Below are 23206 nucleotides of genomic sequence, written 5' to 3'. Positions count from 1 at the left end.
ATCATGTCAGTAGAGAGAATTTATAGATATTGGATCCAGATTTTTCTATGGTTTTGCCTGGGATATTAAAGAAAGCCATACTCCTTGAATTCAAGAATCAATTTGGAAATTCTGGATGGAGCTGCCCCATTTACAATGATGGAGATAAAGGCAACATTTTATATTACTGGTTCCGAGAGAGCTTATGAAAGGAATCATTCATTTTGAAGTTACTATAATGAAATGGTTTGAAGCTTGCAAAAGATGGTTTGGATTAGGGAAGAATCACAGGAATAAATGGGACAGACCAGGAGCTAAGGGAGGTCAGTGAGCACAGTATGATATGGGAACCGGACTTGCTGTGGGAGACACCAGCAGCAGAGTTTCGGATGACCTCAAGTTTATGGAAGGTAGAATGTGGGAGAAGCGTTGGAATAATCGAGTCTAAATGTAACAAAGGCATGAATGAGAGTTTCAGCATCATATTGGACAGGGGCAAAGTCGAGCAATATTACGCAGGTAGAAGTAAGTGGTCTTTATGATGGCACAAATATGTGCAATGGTGCTCACCTTGGGATGAAAGATGATACCAAGATTTCAAATGGACAGGCTTAATCTCTAATTGTTTCCAGGAAGTGGAATGGAATTGGCAGAATTTGAAATCGGGACTGAATACAATGGATTTAGTTTTCCTAGTATTAAATTGGAGGATGTTTCAGAGGTGCCTATAGTCGTTGTTGGACTATGGCTAATTACTTATTTATTTCTGATCATCAAGTACACAGTGTCAGATAAACAAACTGACAAGTTAATGGCAGCGGAGGAGTCGAGAGAGGTGGTGCTGTGATAGAGCTGGGTGTTGGCAACATACTTGTGAAAATGAACGTGATGCTTCAGATGATGTCACCACGGGATAGCATGTAGATGAGAAATAGACCTGGACCATAGATAGATCCTTGGGGCACGAGATAACTGCGGCAGTGGCAAGATAAACCATTGCAATCTTACCAAGACTTTTAAGTTTTGCACAGACCTTTTCTAAATAATGGAGTAGTGGGACTTGTAAGATTTGAGCTGAAGTAATCTAGATTAAGAACAAATAGAAAGGTTTTTTTTAAATGTGTTGGTCGCTGTTACAGTGTCATTTTGAGTACAGTGTGTTCTTTAAGCCTTTCTCCCATGTAATTGTTTTCTTTGGCGTCTGTTGAGGGTTTTGAGCATGAGTTGGCTTTTGTTGGATTTTTTAGTATGCAAAAAGGTGACCTAGCAAGACCTGTTTTCACTAGTGCTCCTGTTTTCACCGTTATTACTGTTACTAGGCAACGGTAAAGTCGCCATAGTCCCAGATGACAACAGGCTGCTTTCCCCTTTGAGGGGAAGAGCTGACCGGTGTTGATTTAACCTGAGGGGCAAGGTTGAGAAGGCTACATGGGTAACCTCAGCCGGTCGGTACGGGAATTGAACCTGCACGGCTGGCCTTGCTCTGCATCACAAACCAGCTGTTTAGCCAACTGACCTAAAGCAGCCCTGTTACTACTGTGCTGCCGAATTACTGTTATTGTCAAACTTTGTTAATTATTTATATAAAGAAATTCCGCCTTTTAAACAATGCATTCGACTACCGGCTTTGTGGTCTCAGTTACCACAGTCGCCTAATTTGTTGGTCCCTTCTCACCCAAACTTTGTCAGCACAAAGCAATTTGTCAAATTGCTGACCTTGTATTTCACCGTGGTTTTCTAGTGGTACAAAATCAACGTACTTTAATATTTTAGGAATGGCCATTTTATTCTGTAGAGTGACGGCTGTGATTGTTGCAACCTCAACACCTGCAAGAGTTTTGTAACTTGAGACTGATCTCTTAACATCTGCTTTTATCAGAGGGAATGAGAAGGTCTTGTTCTGATGAGAAAGACCGTAATAGGCATCCATAACCATCGCAGTGTTTAATATTTACTGCGAGGGTTGCTTGAAGTGTAAAATAACAGCTGAATTTCAACATTACATCTAGGATGGGGGAGTTCTTTTTGACAATGTTCTGAATTATTTGATGCCACTCACAACTAAGTATTTAATCTGTTTAGATGATACCATCATAGACTAACATTGCATGCAATTTTGGACAATTCAGTCTGTTTGTTATGGGGTGAAGATTTGTTAAAATGGCAATGAGTAACTGGAATTAGCAAATTAGTATTCTGAAGCATCAAGATTAACCTACAGGCAGATTTGTTAATTGTTATATTTTTATATTGTTTGTATGTTCCTAGCGGTACCATGTACAGCTGTACCTTCTGAACCCTCCGACTTCATCACAGGTTGCAGTGATTCCCGTTCTTTATATTGCACAATTAGGTAAGAATATGAAATTTTTGGAGAAAGAATATCACGAAAAACAGATAATTCAATACATTCTGTGATTAAACAGACTGCTGGCTGTATTCGAATGAAAGCTAAAATTACGGGCCTGGATTTTTGACTCGAGCTTGGGAAACACAAGATGGGGCTCCTTTTGCGGATCCCGAACCCTAATCGCACCATAGCTCTCTGAGATAAAAGCAAATTACTGCGAGTGCTGGAATCTGAAACAAAAACAGAAAATACTGGACAATCTCAGCAGGTCTGACAGCATCTGTGGAGAGAAAAGGGAGCTAATGTTTCGATTCTGGATGACTCTTTGTCAAAGCTAGAGAGAACTGGAAATGGGGTCAGATTTTTAGTGTAGTGGGGGGAGGCGTGGGGCGGTGAGGCTGGATAGGAGGCCATCCGAGTCTCTGAGACTTGGATGGGGAGGCGTGAGAGTTCGGAGACGGGCTGGTTAGAAGCCCCGTCTCAATTCTTGGGATCAGCAGACCAGTTCCCAGTATAGTTCTTATGGCTCTAAACATCACTCCTCACCCAGGGCAGCACTGCTGCCTCACGGCGCCGAGGACCCGGGTTCGATCCCGGCTCCGGGTCATTTTTCGTGTTGAGTTTGCACATTCTCCCCGTGTCTGCGTGGGTCTCACCCCCACAACCCAAAGATGTGCAGGGTAAGTGGATTGGCCATGCTAAATTGCCCCTTAATTTTGTAAAAACTTCCAAAAAAAAACATCACTCCTCACCCATGCCCATTATATTCCCCAAAACACTCCATGCTTCTCTCTCGCCCCCTCGAGCTCCCCATGCCTCTTCCCCACTATATATCGTCCATAGCCACTCACCCAGTATCCACAATGTACTGATCTAACAATGTCAATGGACATTAAAAAATAAACGTCTAACAATTTAATTGAGCTGTCATTCAAAGACATTGAATTCTGGGGGGGAAAAACATATTCATAAAAGCTGTTTGAAAAAATGTAATTCCTCAAGTGATCAATATATTGTAAAAGCAAACTAACACATCTACTTACCGGTGCCGCCTACGTCCTCTGCTTTGTTGGGGGTTTGATGGAATTTCTACACCTGGAGAAGATTAAGTATACTTGAGAGGTTGGTGGAAGGGTTCTACTCGAGGTGAGAGCCTTTCATCTCCTTTTTTAGGGAATTGGTTACCGTCAGCTGTTCGGGAGCGGAGGGGGGTTCGTTGGGTTAAGAGTTTGCTACAGTTTTGTTTTCTTTATGGGGGGGAAGGAGTTCAGGGGGGATTGGGCTGGATGTAGTTTAGGGATAGGTTGGGGTTGTATTGCTGGTGGGCATGTTTGTTATATTGAACATTTTGTATTATTGCTGAGTTTGTTTGTTATAATGAAAATTGTGCTTGAATAAAAATATTTTTTTTAAAGTCAATCAAAATGTGAACTATGTCCCATGCTGAGAAAAGTGGTTCTGGGGCTTGTTAAACTCAGCAAGCATTCATGATAGGCTCAATTATAATAACAAACCCCAGGAAATCTGAACAGCTGAGGCCTTTGAAACTGAAAACAAACAGATGGCCTTGTCTAAAGTTGCAGGTGGTGTTTAATTTCTACATCAAACAAGATTGTCTGTCAATCAACGGAACAGAGTGGGTGCTTAGATTTTCTTTTATTCCATCAGGAAGGCAATTTTTGTTTTCAAAACTAAAGATATCTTGACATTTAAATCACAGTCTAAAACATGACAAAACTTTTACCAATACATTCAAAACTAGAAAAATGTATTATGGCACTTTCTCAGTTTATGGCACAGAAGTACCCAAATGCATCTCACCACTTAAATAATGCTGTCATTATAATGGTAATGTACTATTTCAGAGCATGGCACCTATGATGAATTTTTGACTTTAAAATATATTTACATTTCCATAGAGCATTAAAATGTGATTTTTTATTGTCAAAGCATTTAATAATTCCATGACAGAATTTTCCTCGGCAGGCTTCGCCCAATGGTCACAAACGTCCTAACTAAGCAGTTTGTTAGGCCTTCTAAAACCCAAACCAGCACACACAAATAGTGGAAATTCAAATTTGCTATAGGGTTGATGATGGCAACCCCAACATCAGAAAAAACTCTTCCTTCAAGTCAGTGAACACTATACTTTCAAATTCCTACTTCCTAGCCTTTAGGTACCTCCTGCATTTCTTGGTCCTGTTCAGCAATTACCCCCATCTTGGACACCCTTGCCCAAAGCAGAATCTTCATTGTCTCTCACACAAGAACAGCCAGTATTTGTTTTCAAAGTAATAGAACATTCCAAGGCAATAACAGAAGGATTGTAAAATAAAATGACACTGGAGCCACATAAGGCGATATTAAGGAAGTTGACAGCTTGATTGAAGAGGTATGTTTTTTTAAGGAGTGTTACAAAGGAGGAAGGGAAGGCAGAGAGGTGTAGAGAGGGAATTCCACAGCCTAGGGCCTAGGCAACTGAAGGCACGGCAACCAATGATAGAGCGATTAAAATTGTGATGGCCACGAGATAGAGGAGTACATTTGTTTGAGTGTTATGGGGCTGAAGGACATTACAGAAATGGAGAGAGAGCAGGCCATGGAGGGACTTGAAAGCAAGGATGAAAATGTTTAAATTGCGACATTGTTTGACTGGGAACTTGCATGGGTCAACGAGGACAGAGGATCAATGGCATTTGCAGTGAGTTCGGACATGTGCAGCAGTGAGTTTTGGGTGACCTCAACTTTACAGAGGGTAGAATGGATAACAAAAGGCATGAATGAGAGCTTGGGCAGCAGATGCGTCGAGACAGAAGCAAAAACGGGCAATGGTAAACGGGTGTTTTTTGAGATTATGCTAATATGTAGTAGGAAGCTCATCTTGGAGTCACATATGACACCAAGGTTGCAAACAGTCTGCTTCAAACTCAGAAAATTGCCAGGGGGATAGATAAGAGTTTGTGGTAGGGACCAAAGACGATGACTTCTGTTTTCCCAACATTTAATTGGAAGAAACTTCTGGTCATCCGGTACTGGATATCTGATGAGCAGTCTGACAATTTAGAGACAGTGGAGGAATCGAGATAGGAAATGGTGAGGTAGAGCTAGGTGTGGTCAGTGCACATGTAGAAACTAATGCTGGACTTTTGATGATGTTGCTGAGGGGCATGATGTAGATGTGAAACAGGAGTGGGCCAAGGACAGATGTTTTTGGAGCACTGTGGGAATGGAAAGAAAATCAATTGATTCTTTGCGTATGATTGGATAGTTAAGAATGTAACTGTGTGGATGCAGTCCCATCTAGTTGGATGACTGTGGAGAGGCCTTGGAGGAGGATGGTGTGGTCAAACATGTCAGTTTGCAGACAGGTTGAGAATGACCAGGAGGGATAGTTTGCCTTTGTCATATTCACCTAGGATGCCATTTATGACTTCAGAAAGAGAATATAAGGTGACAAAGGAATGTAGATAGGTCAAGTGAGTGGGCAAAGATCTGGCAAATGGAATATAATTTGGGGAAGTGTGAAATTGTCAATTTTGGCAAGATGTGCAAAAGAGAAGCTTATTATTTAAGTGTTGAGAAATGGCAGAGTTCTGAAATGCAGAGGGATCTGGGTGTCCTAGTGTATGAATCACAAAAAGGTTAGTATGCAAGTACAGAAAGTAATTTGGAAAGCTAATAGAATGTTAGCATTTACTGTGAAGGGAATACAAAGGTAGGGAGGCAAGGCTTCAGTTATACTGGGCACTATTGAGACCACAGCAAGAGTACCATGTACAGTATTCCTCTCCTTATTTAAGAAAGGATATACATGTGTTGGAAGCAGTTCAGAGAAGGTTTACTCGACTAATAACAGGAATGACGGGTTGTCTTATGAGGAAGGGGTAGACAGGCTAGGCTTGTCCCTGTTGGAGTTTAGAAGGTTAAGAGGTGGTTTGATTAAAATGTATAAGATCCTGAGGGGACTTGACTGGATAGATGTGGAAAGGATGTTCCCTCTTGTGGGAGAATCTGGAACCAGGGGTCACAGTTTAGAAATAAGGGCACAGTGAGAAGTCTCACAACAGCAGGTTAAAATCCAACAGGTTTATTTGAAATCACAAGCTTTTGGAGCGCTGCTCCTTCATCAGGTGAAGCAGAGACCGGTTCACGATCACAGCATATATATATAGGAGAGACAATTGCAAGATAATTACAGATTGGAGTGTTAAAAATGGTTGGAATATGAGTCTTTACAGAAAGAAACAGTGTGACTGGAAGAGAAAATGCTGGAAAATCTCAGGCCTGGCAGCATCTGTAGGGAGAGAAAAGAGCTAACGTTTCGCATCCGATGACTCTTTGTCAAAGCTAACAGACAGAGAAAGTGGGAAATATTTATACTGTGGAGTGACAATGAAAGATGAGACATGGCCACAGAAACCCAGGGAAACGGGGTGCTAATGGCAGAAACCAAGGGGAAAGAGTGCTAATGGCAGTCCCCAGAGAGAACAAAAGATGTGAAAGGTCAAACAGCAGAGAAACTAACATCAGAGGATGAACTGTAAATGTGGGGGGAGGGGAAGGGGAAGCAAAGAGGAGAAAGGTGAAGGAAAGGTGGATAAGTTTGGGGGGGGGGGGGGGGGGGAAATTATATATATGTTAAGAAAGAAATGGGAAAAGACAGTTAAAATGAAATGAAAACAAATGGGTCGCCGTGGGGTAGAGCTAATCAGCTGAAGTTGTTTAATTCGATGTTCAGGCCGGAAGGATGTAGCGTGCATAACCGGAAGATGAGATATTGTTCCTCCAGTTTGCGTTGAGCTCCACTGGAACATTGCAGCAGGCCAAGAACAGACATGTGGGCATGGGAGCAGGGTCTTTTGTAAAAATGGCAAGCAACAGGAAGGTCAGGGTCCTGAATGTGCACAGACCGAAGCGCGCACACACTGCTTTTAAACCGTGTGAGTGGAATGAATGATGATCACAGGTAATCGCGATGTGAATTGTCCCAAGCCAGGACAGTTAGTAGGATTCTGCAAACCCGGGCAGTATGGTGGGTGTTACATGTAATGTGGCATCAACCCTAGATCTGGGTTGAAGTGTCTGATGTGTTAGGCAGGTAGGTTCGATGTGGACTGCACTCGATGCAGGGAAGCTAGAAACAGATGTCTAACACTGGACAAGATCCAACACTGTTTTATTCAACAATAGAATGGATATACATATTCAGCTGTGGGTCGACACTATACTGTACTGACTGGAGACCTTGTAGTAGCCTGACCAGACTTACTAGCTACCGCATGGTGTTTGCACTTGCTAGCTCGTGGACTCTGACTGTCTCAGTGGCTGGGTCCCGAGAGAGCGGGAAACCTAGTGCCCTCTGGCTTTATAGTAGTAGTGTCCTGTCTGGTGATTGGCTGCACTGTGTTGTGTGCTTACTGGTCATCCTGTGTGTCAATCACTGCCTGTCTGCATCTCATTATATACATGAGTGGATATTATGACATCTTCCCCCCCCCCCTTTTTTTTTTTAGATAAATAAATACTAAGGTGTGCGTGCGTGTACATACCTGACTATATATATATATAAAAGGTGTCTAAATTGACGTATATACATAGGAAGGTGTCGATACTGCAGATACATGGCAAACAAAACAATATTTACAGAGGTTAAATCGATGAAGTCACAAAATGTACAAAAGTTCAGTCTACAGATTCCGTCTTTGTGGTGGGCGACAAATTTTTGTTGATCGCCGCAGAGGTGGATCAGGAGCCGCCTGCACGTGGATAGCGGGATCGCTGCCATCGCAGTGGTCGCACGGGCTGGCAGGATTGCTGGTAGATCGGTGGCCTCGTGGCAGGGTACGTCCGGAGGAAGCATCGTAGGCGGAGTGGCACTTCGGTCAGGTAGCGGGCGTGGAACTCTTCGCAGTGCCCGTTTGTTGCGCCGTAGCAGGAAGCCATCAGCCATGCGGACAAGGAACGATCTTGGGGCCACTTGTTTGATCACAACAGCTGTGGCTGACCAGCCGCCCTCAGGGAACTGGACAGAACATGATCAGTTGGGGCCAGCTCGGGTAGATCCGTGGCATGAGCATCGTATGTGGCCTTCTGTTGGGCCCGTGACTGCAGCATTTTCTGTAAGACCGTGAGGTGGTCAAGGTCTGGAACATGGATGGCTGGAACTGTGGTGCTCAGAGTGCAATTCATGAGCATCTGCGCTGGAGACAACCCAGTGGACAGTGGGGTTGCCCTGTTTGCCAGCATCGCCAGGTTGAAGTCGGAGCCTGAGTCTGCAGCTTTGCAAAGCAACCGCTTTACAATAGGGCCTGAGCATCCGCTTTCTCGGCCTTCCCGTTTGACTGCGGGTAGTGGGGACTGGAGGTTACGTGACGGAAGTTGTAGGACTATGCAAAATCAAGCCATTCCTGGCTGTAAAAGCAAGGACCGTTGTCGCTCATTACCGTGAGCGGAATCCCATGCCTGGCGAACGTTTCTTTGCGGGCTTTGATTACCGCCTTCGACGTGAGGTTGGACAGTTTCACCACTTCTGGGTAACTGCAGAAGTAGTCGACCAGGAGTACGTAGTCACGCCCCTTGGCGTGGAAAAGGTCTACACCTACTTTGGACCACGGAGAGGTCACGATCTCGTGCTGTTGCAGCGTTTCCTTGGGTTGTGCTGGTTGAAAGTTCTGACGGGTAGGGCAATTGAGGACTGTGTCGGCAATGTCCTGGCTGATGCCCGGCCAATAGACCGCCTCCCGAGTTCTGCGTTGGCATTTCTCGACCCCAAAGTGATCCTCATGGAGTTGGCCTAGCACCATAGCCCGCATGCTCTGAGGAATTACGAACCTGTCGAGTTTTAGAAGGATTCCCTCCACCACCGTCGGGTCGTTTTTTTACGTTATAGAACTGGGGACATTGTCCCTTCTGCCAGCCATTGGTGAGGTGCTGTATCACCCGCTGCAGCAGAGGATCCTTGGCCGTCTCCTCATTAATTTGGACCACCCGTTCGTCAGAGGCCGAAAAGTTGGTGGCACACAACTGCACTTGCGCTTCTATATGGCAGATTAAGTCACTTTGTTCACACGGTGTGGTAATGGACCTGGATATGGCATCTGCAACGATCGGCTCTTTGCCTGGCGTGTAGACAAGTTCGAAGTCGTAGCGGCGTAGCTCAAGAAGAATTCGCTGTAACCGAGGTGTCTTGTCATTTAAATCCTTCTGGATTATATGGACTAGAGGCCTGTGGTCCATTTCTACCGTGAATTTTGGCAGGCCGTAAACGTAGTCGTGAAACTTGACTATCCCTGTCAGGAGGCCCAGACACTCCTCCTCAATCTGAGCGTACCGTTGCTCAGTGGGCGTCATGGCCCTGGAGGCATACACCACTGGAGCCCAGGACGAGGAGTCATCTCGCTGAAGGAGCATCGCCCCAATGCCATCCTGGCTTGCATCAGTCGATACCTTGGTTTCCTTGGTTGGGTCGAAGAACGCTAGAACCGGGGCTGTGGTGAGCTTTGCTTTCAGCTCACGCCATTCCTCTTCATGCGTGGGCAGCCACTGGAATTCCGTCGACTTCTTGATGCGATGGCGGAGGGCCGTGGTGTGAAATGAATGAAATTAAATGAAAATGAAAATCGCTTATTGTCACAAGTAGGCTTCAAATGAAGTGACTGTGAAAAGCCCCTAGTCGCCACATTCCGGCGCCTGTTCGGGGAGGCTGGTACGGGAATCGAACCGTGCTGCTGGCCTGCCTTGGTCTGCTTTAAAAGCCAGCGATTTAGCCCAGTGTGCTAAACCAGCCCCTGTGGGATGCCATATTGGGAATGAATTTCCCGAGGATGTTGACCATCCCGAGGAAGCGGAGGACCGCCGCCTTGTCCTCCGGGGTCTTCATGGCGTTGATCGCCGAGACCTTGTTGGCATCTGGCCGCACGCCCTGCTGCAAGATGTGGTCACCCAGGAACTTAATATCAGATTGACCAAATGAGCACTGGGCCCTGTAGAGGTGGAGACCATGTTCATGAATTCTCTGGAATACCTTCTTGAGGCGAGCGATGTGTTCCTGGGGCATTGTGGACCAGATAATTACGTCGTCAACGTATACTCGCACCCCCTCGATGCCCTCCATCATCTACTCCATGGTGCGGTGAAATACTTCGGAGGCAGATATGATCCCCAAAGGCATCCGGTTGTAGCAGTAGCGACCGAACGGGGTGTTGAATGTACACAGCTTGCGACTGGACGCGTCCAGCTGTATTTGCCAAAAACCCTTGGAGGCTTCCAGCTTAGTAAAGAATTTGGCATGAGCCATCTCACTGGTCGACTCTTCAAGTTTTGGTATCGGGTAATGCTCCCGCATGATGTTGCGGTTTAGATCCTTAGTGTCAATGCAAATGCGAAGCTCCCCTGACGGCTTCTTTACGCAGACCATGGAGCTGACCCAGTCTGTTGGCTCTGTGACCTTCGATATGATGCCCTGGAGGTCCTGTAACTGCTTTTTCAGGTGATCCTTGAGGGGTGCCGGCATCCAGCGTGGTGCATGAATTACAGGGGTGGCATTCGGCTTGAGCAGGATTTTATATCGGTATGGGAGCGTGCCCATTCCATCGAATACGCTGTGGTACTGCGTGATATGTCGGCTTGCAAGTTTACATCAGGCGAGGCCGTCGCCGGTGATGATGACATGGTGTGGATTCGCTGAACCAGGTTCAGGAGCTTGAAGGCTCGAGCACCGAGCAGGGAAGCTGTCAGCCCCGACGATTTCAAACCGCAGTGTTGCCTTGATCGCCTTGTTGGATACCCCTAGTTGACAGGAGCCACTGGCCGCTATGGCATTGCCATTGTAGTCAAGGAGCTGGCAGGCCGGTGGAAGAATGCTTGGTCTGGCGCGGATGGTGTCGAGGTCGGATTTTGAGATGAGGTTCGCTGATGCGCCAGTGTCCAGTTTAAATCGGATGCGAGCCTTGTTAACTGTGAGGACAGCACACCACTCGTCGTCTGGATCCACACTGAGGATCGAGAGGCATTTTGCCGTTGTGGTGGTAGGCAGCGCATGTGTAGTTATGATGCCCACCCGGTATGGGGACTTGAGGCACTCAGCATCAGGGTCCGTTGGGCTGTCGGGATCGTAATCTGGCATGCCTTGTTGTATTGAGCGGACACTTCTGCGCCGCAGCTGGGATTGCTGGCTGCTGAGCGGTGGAGCAGATCTGCAAAGGGCTGCGTAGTGGCCAAGCTTGCCACACCGTAGACACCGGCGTCCTTTTGCCGGACATTGCCGCTTTAAATGGGCGGAGCCACAACTCAGACACGTCATGACGCCGACGCCAGCGCGTTCGGTGCACCATCGCGCATGCGCAGTGTGGTCTGTCGACGTACGCACCTGCACAGTCGGGTTGTCGAGCTTGTTGTCCACTCGGTCGTGGCGCACATGCGCAGGGACCCGGGAAAAGCGCGCAAAACGGCCACTCCCCTCGATGCTCAGGCCCTGCATTTGTGCAATGGCCTGCATCCGTTCCGCCTCGTGGGAGGCCAGCTTTGTAGTTTCTGCCGCCCTGATGTGGGAGTAACGATTCTTAGCATGCTCATGGACAACGCACGTCTCGATAGCGACAGAGAGGGTCAACTGTTTGACTTTCAGGAACTGCTGCCGAAGGGAGTCGGAGTGGACCCCAAAAACGATCTGATCCCTGATCATGGAATCAGCCATCGAGTCATAGTTACATGACTGCGTTAGGATGCAGAGATGGGTCACGAAGGACTGAAAAGGTTCATCCTTACCCTGAAGCCTCTGCTGGAAAATGTACCATTCAAAGCACTCATTCACCTCAATGTCGCAGTGGCTGTCATACTTCAGCAGGACTGTTTTGAATTTTGTTTTGTCTTCGCCGTCTGCGAACCTAAGGGAGTTGTAGATGTGGATGGCGTGGTCCCCCGCGGTGGAGAGAAATAGCGTGATCTTCCTGGCATCCGATGCTGCTTAGAGGTCGGAGGCCTCGTTGTACAAGAGGAACTTTTGCTTGAAGATTTTCCAATTTGTGCCGAGGTTGCCGGAGATGCGGAGCTGCGGAGGAGGCTGGATGTTTTCCATTTCACCGGATGGCTGCTTGCTGGTCAATGCTGATTCACTCGAGGTAGGTCCGTCAAGATCAGTATCACTCTGGTACCATGCTGTGTTAGGCAGGTAGGTTCGATGTGGACTGTACTCTGTGTAGGGAAGCTAGAAACAGACGCCTAACACTGGAGAAGATCCAACACTGTTTTATTCAACGATAGAACTGATATACATATTCAGCTGTGGGTCGACACTGTACTGAACTGACTGGAGACCTTGTAGTAGCCTGACCAGACTTACTAGCTACCGCATGGTGTTTGCACTTGCTAGCTCGTGGACTCTGACTGTCTCAGTGGCTGGGTCCCGAGAGAGCGGGAAACCTAGTGTCCTCTGGCTTTATAGTGGTAGTGTCCTGTCTGGTGATTGGCTGCACTGTGTTGTGTGCTTACTGGTCATCCTGTGTGTCAATCACTGTCTGTTTGCATCTCATTATATACATGAGTGGATATTATGACAGTGTCCTCATGCGTACGGAACTTGGCTACCAGTTTCTGCTTGGCGATTCTGCGTTGTGAGTCGTGAAAGCCGCCTTGGAAAATGCTTACCTGAAGATTGGGGGCTGAATATCCTTGACTGCTGAAGTGTTCCCCAACTGGAAGGGAACACTTCTGCCTGGTGATTGTTGCGCGGTGTCCGTTCAGCAATTGTTGTAGCGTCTGCATGGTCTCGCCGATGTACCACGCCTCGGGACGACCTTTCCTTCAACGTATAAGGTCACAACGCTGGCCGAGTCGCATGAGTATGTACCGTGTACCTGGTGGGTGGCGTTCTGACGTTTGATGGTAGTATCCATGTCGATGATCCAGCATGTCTTGCAGTGGTTGCCAAGGTAGGGTTGTGTGGTGTTGTAGTCGCTGTTCTCCTGAAGGCTGGGTAGTTTGCTCCGAACAATGGTCTGTTTGAGGTTGGACAGTTGTTTGAAGGCAAGTAGTGGAGTTGTGGGAATGGCTTTGGCGAGATGTTCGTCATCATCGATGACATGTTGAAGGCTCCGATGAAGAAATTGTAGTTTCTCCACTCTGGGGAAGTACTGGACAACGAAGGGTACTCTGTCGGCCATGTCCCATGTTCGTCTTCTGAGGAGGTTGGTGCGGTTTTTCACTGTGGCACATCAAACTGTCAATCGATGAGTCAAGCGCCACATCCTGCTCTTAGGAGGCATCTTGCAGCATCTGTAGGTGTCCGTCGTATTCCTCCTCGTCCGGGCAGATCCTGTGTTTATGGGTACTTGTCCGTAGGAGATGGCTTCTTTAACCTGTTTAGGGTGGAGGCTGGAGAAATGGAGCATCGGGGGGATATCCTTGGGCTTGCGGTAGAGTGAAGTGCTAATGTGTCCGTCATTGATGGAAATGCGTGTGTCCAAGAATGCAACCGATTCTGGAGAGTAGTTTAATAGTGAGTCTGATGGTAGGATGGAACTTGTTGATGTCATGTAGTCGTTTCATTGATTCTTCGCCGTGTGTCCAAAGGAAGAAAATGTTGTCACTGTATCTAGTGTAAAGTAGGGTTCAAGATCCCATACGGCAAAGAGGTCTTGCTAAAACTTGTGCATGAAAATGTTGGCATATTGTGGTGAGAACATGGTCCCCATGGCTGTTTCGTGTGTCTGGATGAAGAACTGGTTGTCGAAGGTGAAGACGTTGTGGTCCAGGATGAAGCGGATGAGTTGTAGGATTGCATCTGGAGATTGGCAGTTGTTGGTGTTGAGTACTGAGGCAATAGCAGCAATGCCAACATCGTGGGGGATGCTGGTGTAGTGTTGAGATGTCCATTGTGACGAGGAGTGTTCCTCGTTCAATTGGTCCATGGGTGGTGTGTTTCTGCAAGAAGTCTGTAGTGTCGCGACAGAAGCTGGGGGTTCTTTGTACGATGGGTTTCAGGATGCCCGCAACGTAGCAAGAGAGGTTCTAACATAGGGTCCCATTGCCTGATACGATGGGACGGCTGGATGTGTTGGCTTTGTGTATCTTTGGGATGCATTAGAGATCTCCAACATGGGGAGTACATGGGATGATAGCACGTAGGATGCTCTGAAGATCTGAATCAAAGGTTTTGATCAGTCTGTTGAGTTAGTGGGTGTGTTCTTTGGTCGGATCAGCCTCAGTACTCAATACCAACAACTGCCTCATCTGTTTCATCCTGGACCACAACGTCTTCACCTTCGACAACCAGTTCTTCATCCAGACACATGGAACAGCCATGGGGACCAAGTTCGCACCTCAATACACCAACATCTTCATGCACAAGTGTGAGCAAGACCACTTCGCTACATAGCCCGCGTAAGAACGGATTACGGCGCTTGACTCATCGATCGACAGTTCCAACATACCACAGCAAAAAAACGCACCAACCTCCTCAGAAGATGAACACGGGACATGACCGATAGAGTACCCTTCTCCATCCAGTACTTCCCTAGAGAGGAGAAACTACGACATCCTCTTCAGAGTCTTCAACATGTCATCGGTGACAACGAACATCTTGCCAAGGCCATTCCCACACCTCCACTACTTGCCTTCAAACAACCGCTTAACCTCAAACAGATCATAGTTCATAGCAAAATACCTAGCCTTCAGGAGAACAGCAACCACAACACCACCAAATTCTGCCACGGCAATCTCTGCAAAACATGACGGATCATCGACATGGACACTAATAATAATCTTTATTATTGTCACAAGTAGGCTTACATTAACACTGCAATGAAGTTACTGTGAAAATCCCCTCGTCACCACAGTCCGGCACCTGTTGAGGTACACTGAGGGAGAATTCAGAATGTCCAATTCACCTAACAGCACATCTTCCGGGAATTGTGGGAGGAAACTGGAGCACCCGGAGAAAACCCAGACACATGGAGAAGATGCAGACTCCGCACATTTTGTCCATGAGACTCGCCTCCCGTTCTCTCAATTCTAGTTCCATTGAACTACTGACAACCCAACATCCCTTCCTGGCTCCCATGTTAGCTGACATTGTTAACAGTTCTCTCTCCTCAGGTTCTGTCCCTTTCTCCTTCAAATCGGGTTTACAGAATCCTACTAACTGTCCTGGCTTGAGACTATTCGCACCTCAATTAACTGTGATTATCACTTATTCCACTCGCACTGTTTGTTTCTGTAAAGACTCACATTCCAACCATTCTTCACATTCCAACCTGTAATTATCTTGTAATTTTGCCTCTTTTTAAAAAAAAATAAAAAAATTTTGAGTACCCAATAAATTTTTTCCAGGGCAATTTAGCGTGGCCAATCCACCTACCCTGCACATCTTTTTGGTTGTGGGGGCGAAACCCACGCAAACACAGGGAGAATGTGCAAAATAAGGGGGCATCGACCTAAGACAGATGTGGGGAAACATAATTCCCAGATTGTAGAGAGTCTTTGGAACTCCTTTCCTCAAAATAAGTGAAAGCAGTGGGCGTGATTCACCAAGCGCGAGACTAAGTGTCCGTGCCGTCGTGAACGCCGTCGCGTTTCACGATGGTGCAAAACGGGCGCGGGCAGTAGCGATTCTGTCCCCCACGGCAGTAGCGATTCTGGCCAGCACGGCGCTGGAGCGGTTCACATCCTGGCGAGAACCAACGCATGCGTGGTAGACTCACGGAACACTCCGGACCCAGCGCAACATGGTGCGGGGTTTCTGGGGCCGGAAGCGCAACAAGGTAGGGCCGGGGGGGAAGAGGCCGGCCCGCCGATCGGTGAGCCACGATCGCGGGCCAGATCCCATCAGAGCCCCCCCCCCCCCCCCCCCCCCCCCCCCGCCCGGGGAAGGAGTCCCCCTCTTCCCCCCCCACCCCCCCGACCCTTTGCGCCGAGTTCCCGCCGGCAGTGACCAGGTGTGGACGGCGCCGGCGGGACTCTGCCGTTTCCGTGCAGCCACTCGACCCACCAAGGCCGGAGAAGCAGCGGCCCGGCTGCATACAGTGGCCCTCGACCCCCGCCAAACGCGGCGGCGCAGATGGTGCAGATTCTCCGCACCTCGGAGAATCGCGCCCCGCAGTCGGGGCAGCGTGGCGCGGTTGCGCCGATTCTCCTGCCCGGCGCGGGGATGGGAGAATCCCGCCCAGAGTCTTTGCAGATTTTTACGGCAAGAGGTAGATAAATTCATGATTAGCTATTACCGCCTTTTGGGCGGGAATGATTAGCCAAACGGTTATAAAATTGTGGAGCAGGCTCTAGGGACCTATTCTTTGAGCTGTTTTAGTACTGTGGCATGGGAGGAAACCCAATAGCAGGGATTCAAACATGGAGTTCGGGAAAGATGGGTACAGATTTGGGAAGGAACAACACATTAAAGGTGTTTGGAGAGGGAAGAGAGGTTGGAGATGGGGAGTTTGCAAGGATAGAGTGATCAAGGATTGATTTTTTTTTGGAGGAAATAATGAACTCTTGAGGGGGCATGAAAGAGGAGAGTAATGTGAGAGAGAAAGAAAGAGGCATGAGGAAGAGGGATAGGGCTGAGGGGAACCTTCGAGAAAGTTTGGCCAGGTGGACTAAGGGGAGGAAGGGAACTCGACAGAGGTAGCTAATCAACTGGACTCTGTTTTGGGACAAAAAATTCTATGTGCTCCTCACACTTGTCCTGGGAGCTGAGGTTGGAGACAGTGGAGAAAAGAAGCTGGATTAACTTTGCTTTCCATTATGATCCTGAAATTTTGAGCAGTTTTAGCAGTTGCAAGCAGAGCCCGCTAAGTGCTTTATATGATCTAACCAGATCTGGCTAAACCACCCATATCCATTCAATTTTGCAACTCTTTGACCCAAGGATGGGCCATACCAGTGGAACAGTCAGAGTGAGAGAGAGTAATGGTTTTAATGGGGGTGTAGTTAAGCAGGTTGTTAGCTGCAGAAATGTAAAGCGAATGGAGGGCCAAAGGCAAGACAGTTGGGAATTTGAGAATGCAGTGCTAAGTGAATTGGGGGAGGTTTGTCAACCTAGGATGGTTACAAAGGAAGTATAGTTTGGGAGGGAGAATTGGAATGTGGGTGTAGAACGATTCCAGATAGTGACATGGATGGTGTAATCTGTGATTGATACCATGGGGGTAGCGAGGCCCGCATGAGATAACGAGGTCAACAGTTGGTTTGGAAGATAGGAAGGCAGTGCAGTGAACGTGGAGCAGAGAGAGCATGGTGAATTCAGATGGAGTTTAGTTACTCACTACTGAGACAGAAGGATGACTTGTTGAGAAGATCGGCTGGGCAGAAGATAATGAGGATTTTGAATGAAAGGTGAGAGGGATGGAACAAGGTGAGATGCTCAATGGATGACAATGCCAGAGGAGTAAGAGAACAGGCAAGGGTGAGATTTTGTTAAGAGCCAAACCACAGCCATAACGGTCTGGGTGAGGCAACCGTGGAAGGTATAGCCAAGCAGGGAATCTTTTAGGGAGAAGATGTCACAAGGCATCTTCTACCGTGGGGCAGCATGCTAGCACACATGGCTAGCACTGTGGCTTCACAGCGCCAGGGTCCCAGGTTCGATTCGCCACTGCACGTTCTCCCCGTGTCTGCGTGGGTTTCCTCCGGGTGCTCCGGTTTCCTCCCACAGTCCAAAGACGTGCAGGTTAGGTGGATTGGCCATGCTAAATTGCCCTTCGTGTCCAAAAAGGTTAGGAGGGGTTTTTGGGTTATGGAGATAGGGTGGAAGTGAGGGCTTAAGTAGGTTGGTGCAGACTCGATGGGCCGAATGGCCTCCTTCTGCACTGTATGTTCTATGTCTCTATGTAAGGCCTCAGCCAGGTTTGTGCCTAGACCACGATATCAAGACGATTATCAATGATAAACTCATGGATTGCAAGGGCTTTGTCCAGGAGTGAACAGACTTATAGAGGAAGATGTGGTGAGGAACATTGATAGCTTTATGACTAGCAGAGTCCACGGGATCAGCAATAAAAAGGGCGAGATAGACCAGTAGGATATTACCAAGATTAACCCCCAGCCTGTGTGTTGAGTGTGAAGTTCAGTGAAAGAGTAGGATGGATCAAGTTGTTGCACACATTGTTATGATAATATTAAATCATAGAATTTACAGTGCAGAAGGAGGCCATTCGGCCCATCGAGTCTGCACCAGCTCTTGGAAAGAGCACCCTACCCAAGGTCAACACCGCCACCCTATCCCCATAACCCAGTAACCCCACCCAACACTAAGGGCAATTTTGGACACTAAGGGCAATTTATCATGGCCAATCCACCTACCCGCACATCTTTGGACTGTGGGAGGAAACCGGAGCACCCGGAGGAAACCCACGCACACACGGGGAGGATGTGCAGACTCCGCACAGACAGTGACCCAAGCCGGAATTGAACCTGGGACTCTGGAGCTGTGAAGCAATTGTGCTATCCACAAGGCTACCGTGCTGCCCCTGAAGGGGCTGATGAATGAAAAAAAGACTGGGTACAAACACACATTTGGCACGTTCTCATCTAATTGCATGGTGTATTGCATCTGATCCAAATGTTCTGTGGATAATTTATTGTATCACTGGTCAGTTTGCAGTGGCAATGTTTAGAATGTTGAGTGCAAATCTGATGCTCTACACTATAGCTGGAAAAATGCTATTTTGATGGTGAATGTTCCCTCTAGATTGCATTTTCCCAACACCAGTAGATAAAATTGTTATTGAAACAGTAAGAAGAAAAGATGATTGGATGTACTAAGAAGTTCATAGTCAAATAAACTGGAAATTCTTAATTTAATCTAACTGGCTAATATATTTTTTTCATCTCAGATATATGCAACTTGCGAATTTTACAGGAATTCCTTCTCTTGTGGTTCCAGTCGAGTACAGCTCCGTTGGGCTACCCATAAACATTCAGGTAATGTTGCATTCTGTCAGTATCAATTCAAATGCCCTGAAAAAGTAAAAAAATGAAATTGCAATCTGTACAATGTGAAATGATACATACAGGAAAGAATTCATTGTAATCCGGATTAATCATCTTGAGTTAATTTAGATTTGGCATTGTCAAATGACGAAACATAAAATATGACTTCAAACCTTGCAGAAATCATTGCAAACAAGCAATCTTTCTACTACAGGTTGAGCATCCCTTATTCAAAATGCTTGGGGCCGAAACACTCTAGTTTCGGAATATCTGCATCATTAACAATGGTTGTAGCAGTCTCTCTTTGATTTTATAAACTGACATGATCTCTTGTTCCATTAGAATGCACACTGTTCCAGTCCTTCAATAAGTCTGTCATACATTTTCACCATGTCTATGGGTTCCATTGTGCTCCACAGTGAGTAATACACTAATGTCTGACTATGATGACTGCTGAAAACAAACTTATGTTTTGGCACCAAAACAGCCCCAGGGCTTGTAACCATCAGTGGCAGGTTGGGACCTGCGCATCGCCTGGGAAACTCCCACTCCCGACGGCATGTGGTTGCATCTCGTTAATTGTTACCAGTCGCCTTCGGCTCCCAGATCACACTGAACACCCATCTCTGCCTCTTTGTCTTCTCAGCCAATTGTGCATTGTTATATCTTTGCTTTGGAATCACATTGTCTGCTCTTGTATTTAAACAAAAAATATAGGCAATGCCATTAATAATTCCAATTCTTTCTCCCAGATTATGGGTAAATGGTGGGATGAAGCAATTCTCTTCCGAGTTGGAATGAAGGTTGAACAATTCCGTGCTGAAACAAAGAAGCCTCAGCTTTATTATGATGTTCTGCAATAAAGCATTCAGGACCTCAGGGGGATTTATTGTGTTTTGCAAACTGAAGCCATGTTCCTATTCATGTACTTGCAGGAAGCATTCAACTCTTGTGTATAATTACTTGAAGCTGCCTCTTTTGTTAAAAAAGGTTTTATTCAGTTATCCCATGCTGCACTATTGTATACTTATCCTTCAACATTTGTCTTTGTTGTATGGCTGGTCAGCCTCCCTGTTAGGAGGCCAAATTGGCTGGTTCTAGACACTGCTTTCCCTCTTCCCTTTCACAGGTTACCTGCTGGCTATTGAGAAGGATGTAAGATTAAGACGGTTACATGCACACATAAAATAAATGATCTAATGCAAATCATTCGAGTGTTAAAAGAACTGACAGTAGGTGCACAGTTTAAATAAATAACTCAAATGATTTCAAGGAGGAATTTAATTCTAAATGAGAATCTACCTAAATAAGGGTCAGCATACTGAAGTTCTGTGTCTAATCATTGCATTTTTGATGATGGTCATTGAGCAGCTTAATCATTAAATCTGGGAGTCACAGAAAAACCTGTGACCAGAATTCTCTGGTTGTTGGGATTCTCTTCTCCCGTTGGCAGCACCCGCCCCGTGGGTTTCCCGGTGATGTGGGGCAGTTTCAATGGGAAATCCCATTGATCGGCGGTGGAAAGCGAGAATCCAGATGGTGTGTTCCTGAGACACACGTGGTTGGTGAACCGGAGAATCCTGCCCATTGTTTCTTGTTATGAGTTGATCCAAAGATGAAACCTAATATATAAGACAAAATGTTGAAAATCTGAAACAAAAACAGAAATTGTTACAAACTCAGCATCTGAGAAAATACACATGGTTATTGTTTAGGAAGCAGAAGCATCTGCACCATAGAATTAAACTTTCTTACCAGATGAAAATAGCCTGAAATTTTCCAGGGGTTCTCGGGACTATACAGCAAAATAGTAAACTGATTTTTGTTTAATTGTAACAGATGTAATTTACCCAATTTCCATTGTATAGAGATGTTTGAAATCCAATTGCAGCTTGCGTTATGTATTAATCTAAAGTAACTTGGATTTGAATGTTAAAACACATTATATAATATAAAATTAAAATGCTACGGAGATCTGTAATAAAAACAAATGCCGGAAAAGTTCAGCAGGTCTGGCAGCATCTGTGGAGAGAGAAACACATATAACCTTGTCAATTTGTCAGGTCCATTCACTGCGGGTACAAATCCCATTATAGCCGCTAAATCTCGCGAGAGGGCTACAACAGGATTTGCGCCATGAGATCTTGGTTTGAGATCTTCCCCATTCCCTGCCGGTAACGTGATCAGGACGTGAAACTGATTTTCATAAATTTATGTTAATTTTACGATCATTAGACAGCTTCACACCGTAACTTCCAGCAGCGTATGATGTATGTTTCTTCTTTCTCTCCCTCCCCCCCCCCCCCCCCCCAACACACCCCCTCCCACGGCCAGCATTGTAACATCATGCCAGCACAAATCTCTCCTGGTTTTCGAAACCGAACCTGGAGCCACCCTGATACTGTCCTCTGGCAGTGCCATGAGGCACTAAGAGGGGGGAGATCCTTCTCCATTGGGAGAGGGGTGTTCCCCTTATGTGTGATAGGGGGAGAGGGGTGCATGCTGGCGAACGTGCTGGGGTGAGCAAGGAGGATGCCCCCAATACTTCTGTGGTTGGGGGTTTTGCCATGGCTGTTCGGGGGGGAGAGTTCATTTATGTCGCAGGTGGCACCCAATCTCTGTGTAGTCAGGCTTGCCAACTCTATCGGCCCTGCCTTGCCAGAATGACGGGGCAAATCACGCTCCCCAATTTTAAAAAAAAATAAATAAAATAAAATAAAATTTTTTGACAGTGTCAGAAGATCTGGCTGTGTTTCCGGAAAGAAACGCACCGATTTTCAGTCAGACAGAACTTTTGCCATTGTTTTGGAAAGTTCCGCCCAATGTTTCAAGACTAACGTGACTCTTCTTTCGAACTAGCTTATCTAACAGTTTGTTAGCCAGAAACTACAAAGCCACAGAGTGCGATTTTTGCCTGCTAGTGGGGAGAGTCTATCAAAGTATATCATTCAAAAAGGAGTCTGTCGATAAGAGTTTTAAATTCGTAGTGAGTTGAATAAAGATTGCAGGTACTAATTTTGACCCCAACATCAAGGATTTCTGGCTCGCTATATCAGCGCAATTAATAATATATTATGAATAGAACAACATGTCTTCCTTCAATTCTTCTGAATTTTGTGGTGTATAACTCTCATTCTTTCAGTTGAATTACTAAGATAATTTGAGGAACATTGCTATAAATTATAAGTTTCCACAGGGGTGATATTAGACCTGTTATACAATCTGCCCAGTTTCCCCTTGCATTGAATTCAATAGACTGGAACATCAGGCATGGTATCTGACAGGTGACCAATCCGACATTGTCCTTTCTATACTCGTGCTGAAAACGAAAGCTCCAGTGAATGTAACTGAGCAATGAAGATGAGCACAATTTTTATTACATATTTGAATAGAAATCCAGCATTGTAGCATATATGCTTGTTGATGATTTGTGTGTTTAACTATTGCTGTTGCACTATGGTGACATGACAGACTAACCACTTAATTGTGACACTCATATGAATCTGTCCAATTGAATAAACCATCCAATGGAGTATTTTGGATAGGTGTGATATGTCACATCAACCTTTTGGGTATATATTCAACATTTGTAGCTTGGAAATGTTTTAATTTTAATAAAAGATCTTTTCACTATCAGAACGGAAGAATGTTGTTATAATTTAATAATAATCTTTATTGTCACAAGTAGGCTTACATTAATACTACAATGAAGTTACTGTGACAAGCCCCGAATCGCCATGCCAGCACCTATTTGGGTACACGGAGGGAGAATTCAGAATTTCCAAATTACCTAATAGCACGTCTTTCGGGACTTCTGGGTCGAAACCGGAGCACCCGGAAGAAACCTATGCAGACACTGGAGAACATGCAGACTCCGCACAGACAGTGACCCAAGCCGGGAATCGAATCTGGGACCCTGGCGCTGTGAAGGCACGGTAGCCTTTGGGGCAGCAC

At 46.2% G+C, this 23206-nt stretch overlaps 1 protein-coding gene across 1 annotated transcript in view; it reads left to right on the top strand.

The window, feature by feature from the left end:
- Positions 1-22891, top strand: part of LOC140427892 (uncharacterized) — a 98682-nt gene extending 75791 nt beyond the window's left edge. Inside the window, exons 18-20 of the mRNA XM_072513722.1 lie at positions 2248-2332; positions 19156-19243; positions 20005-22891. Of these exons, the coding sequence (XP_072369823.1) occupies positions 2248-2332; positions 19156-19243; positions 20005-20115 (284 nt within the window). The 3' untranslated portion in view covers positions 20116-22891. The remainder of the gene's footprint in view (positions 1-2247; positions 2333-19155; positions 19244-20004) is intronic.
- The last annotated feature ends 315 nt before the right edge of the window (positions 22892-23206 follow it).

This window comes from Scyliorhinus torazame, chromosome 8 (assembly GCF_047496885.1).
Source record: "Scyliorhinus torazame isolate Kashiwa2021f chromosome 8, sScyTor2.1, whole genome shotgun sequence".
Classification (NCBI taxonomy): domain Eukaryota; kingdom Metazoa; phylum Chordata; class Chondrichthyes; order Carcharhiniformes; family Scyliorhinidae; genus Scyliorhinus; species Scyliorhinus torazame.
Note: the sequence above shows the minus strand (reverse complement) of the source record. Positions and strands in the feature narration are given on the sequence as shown.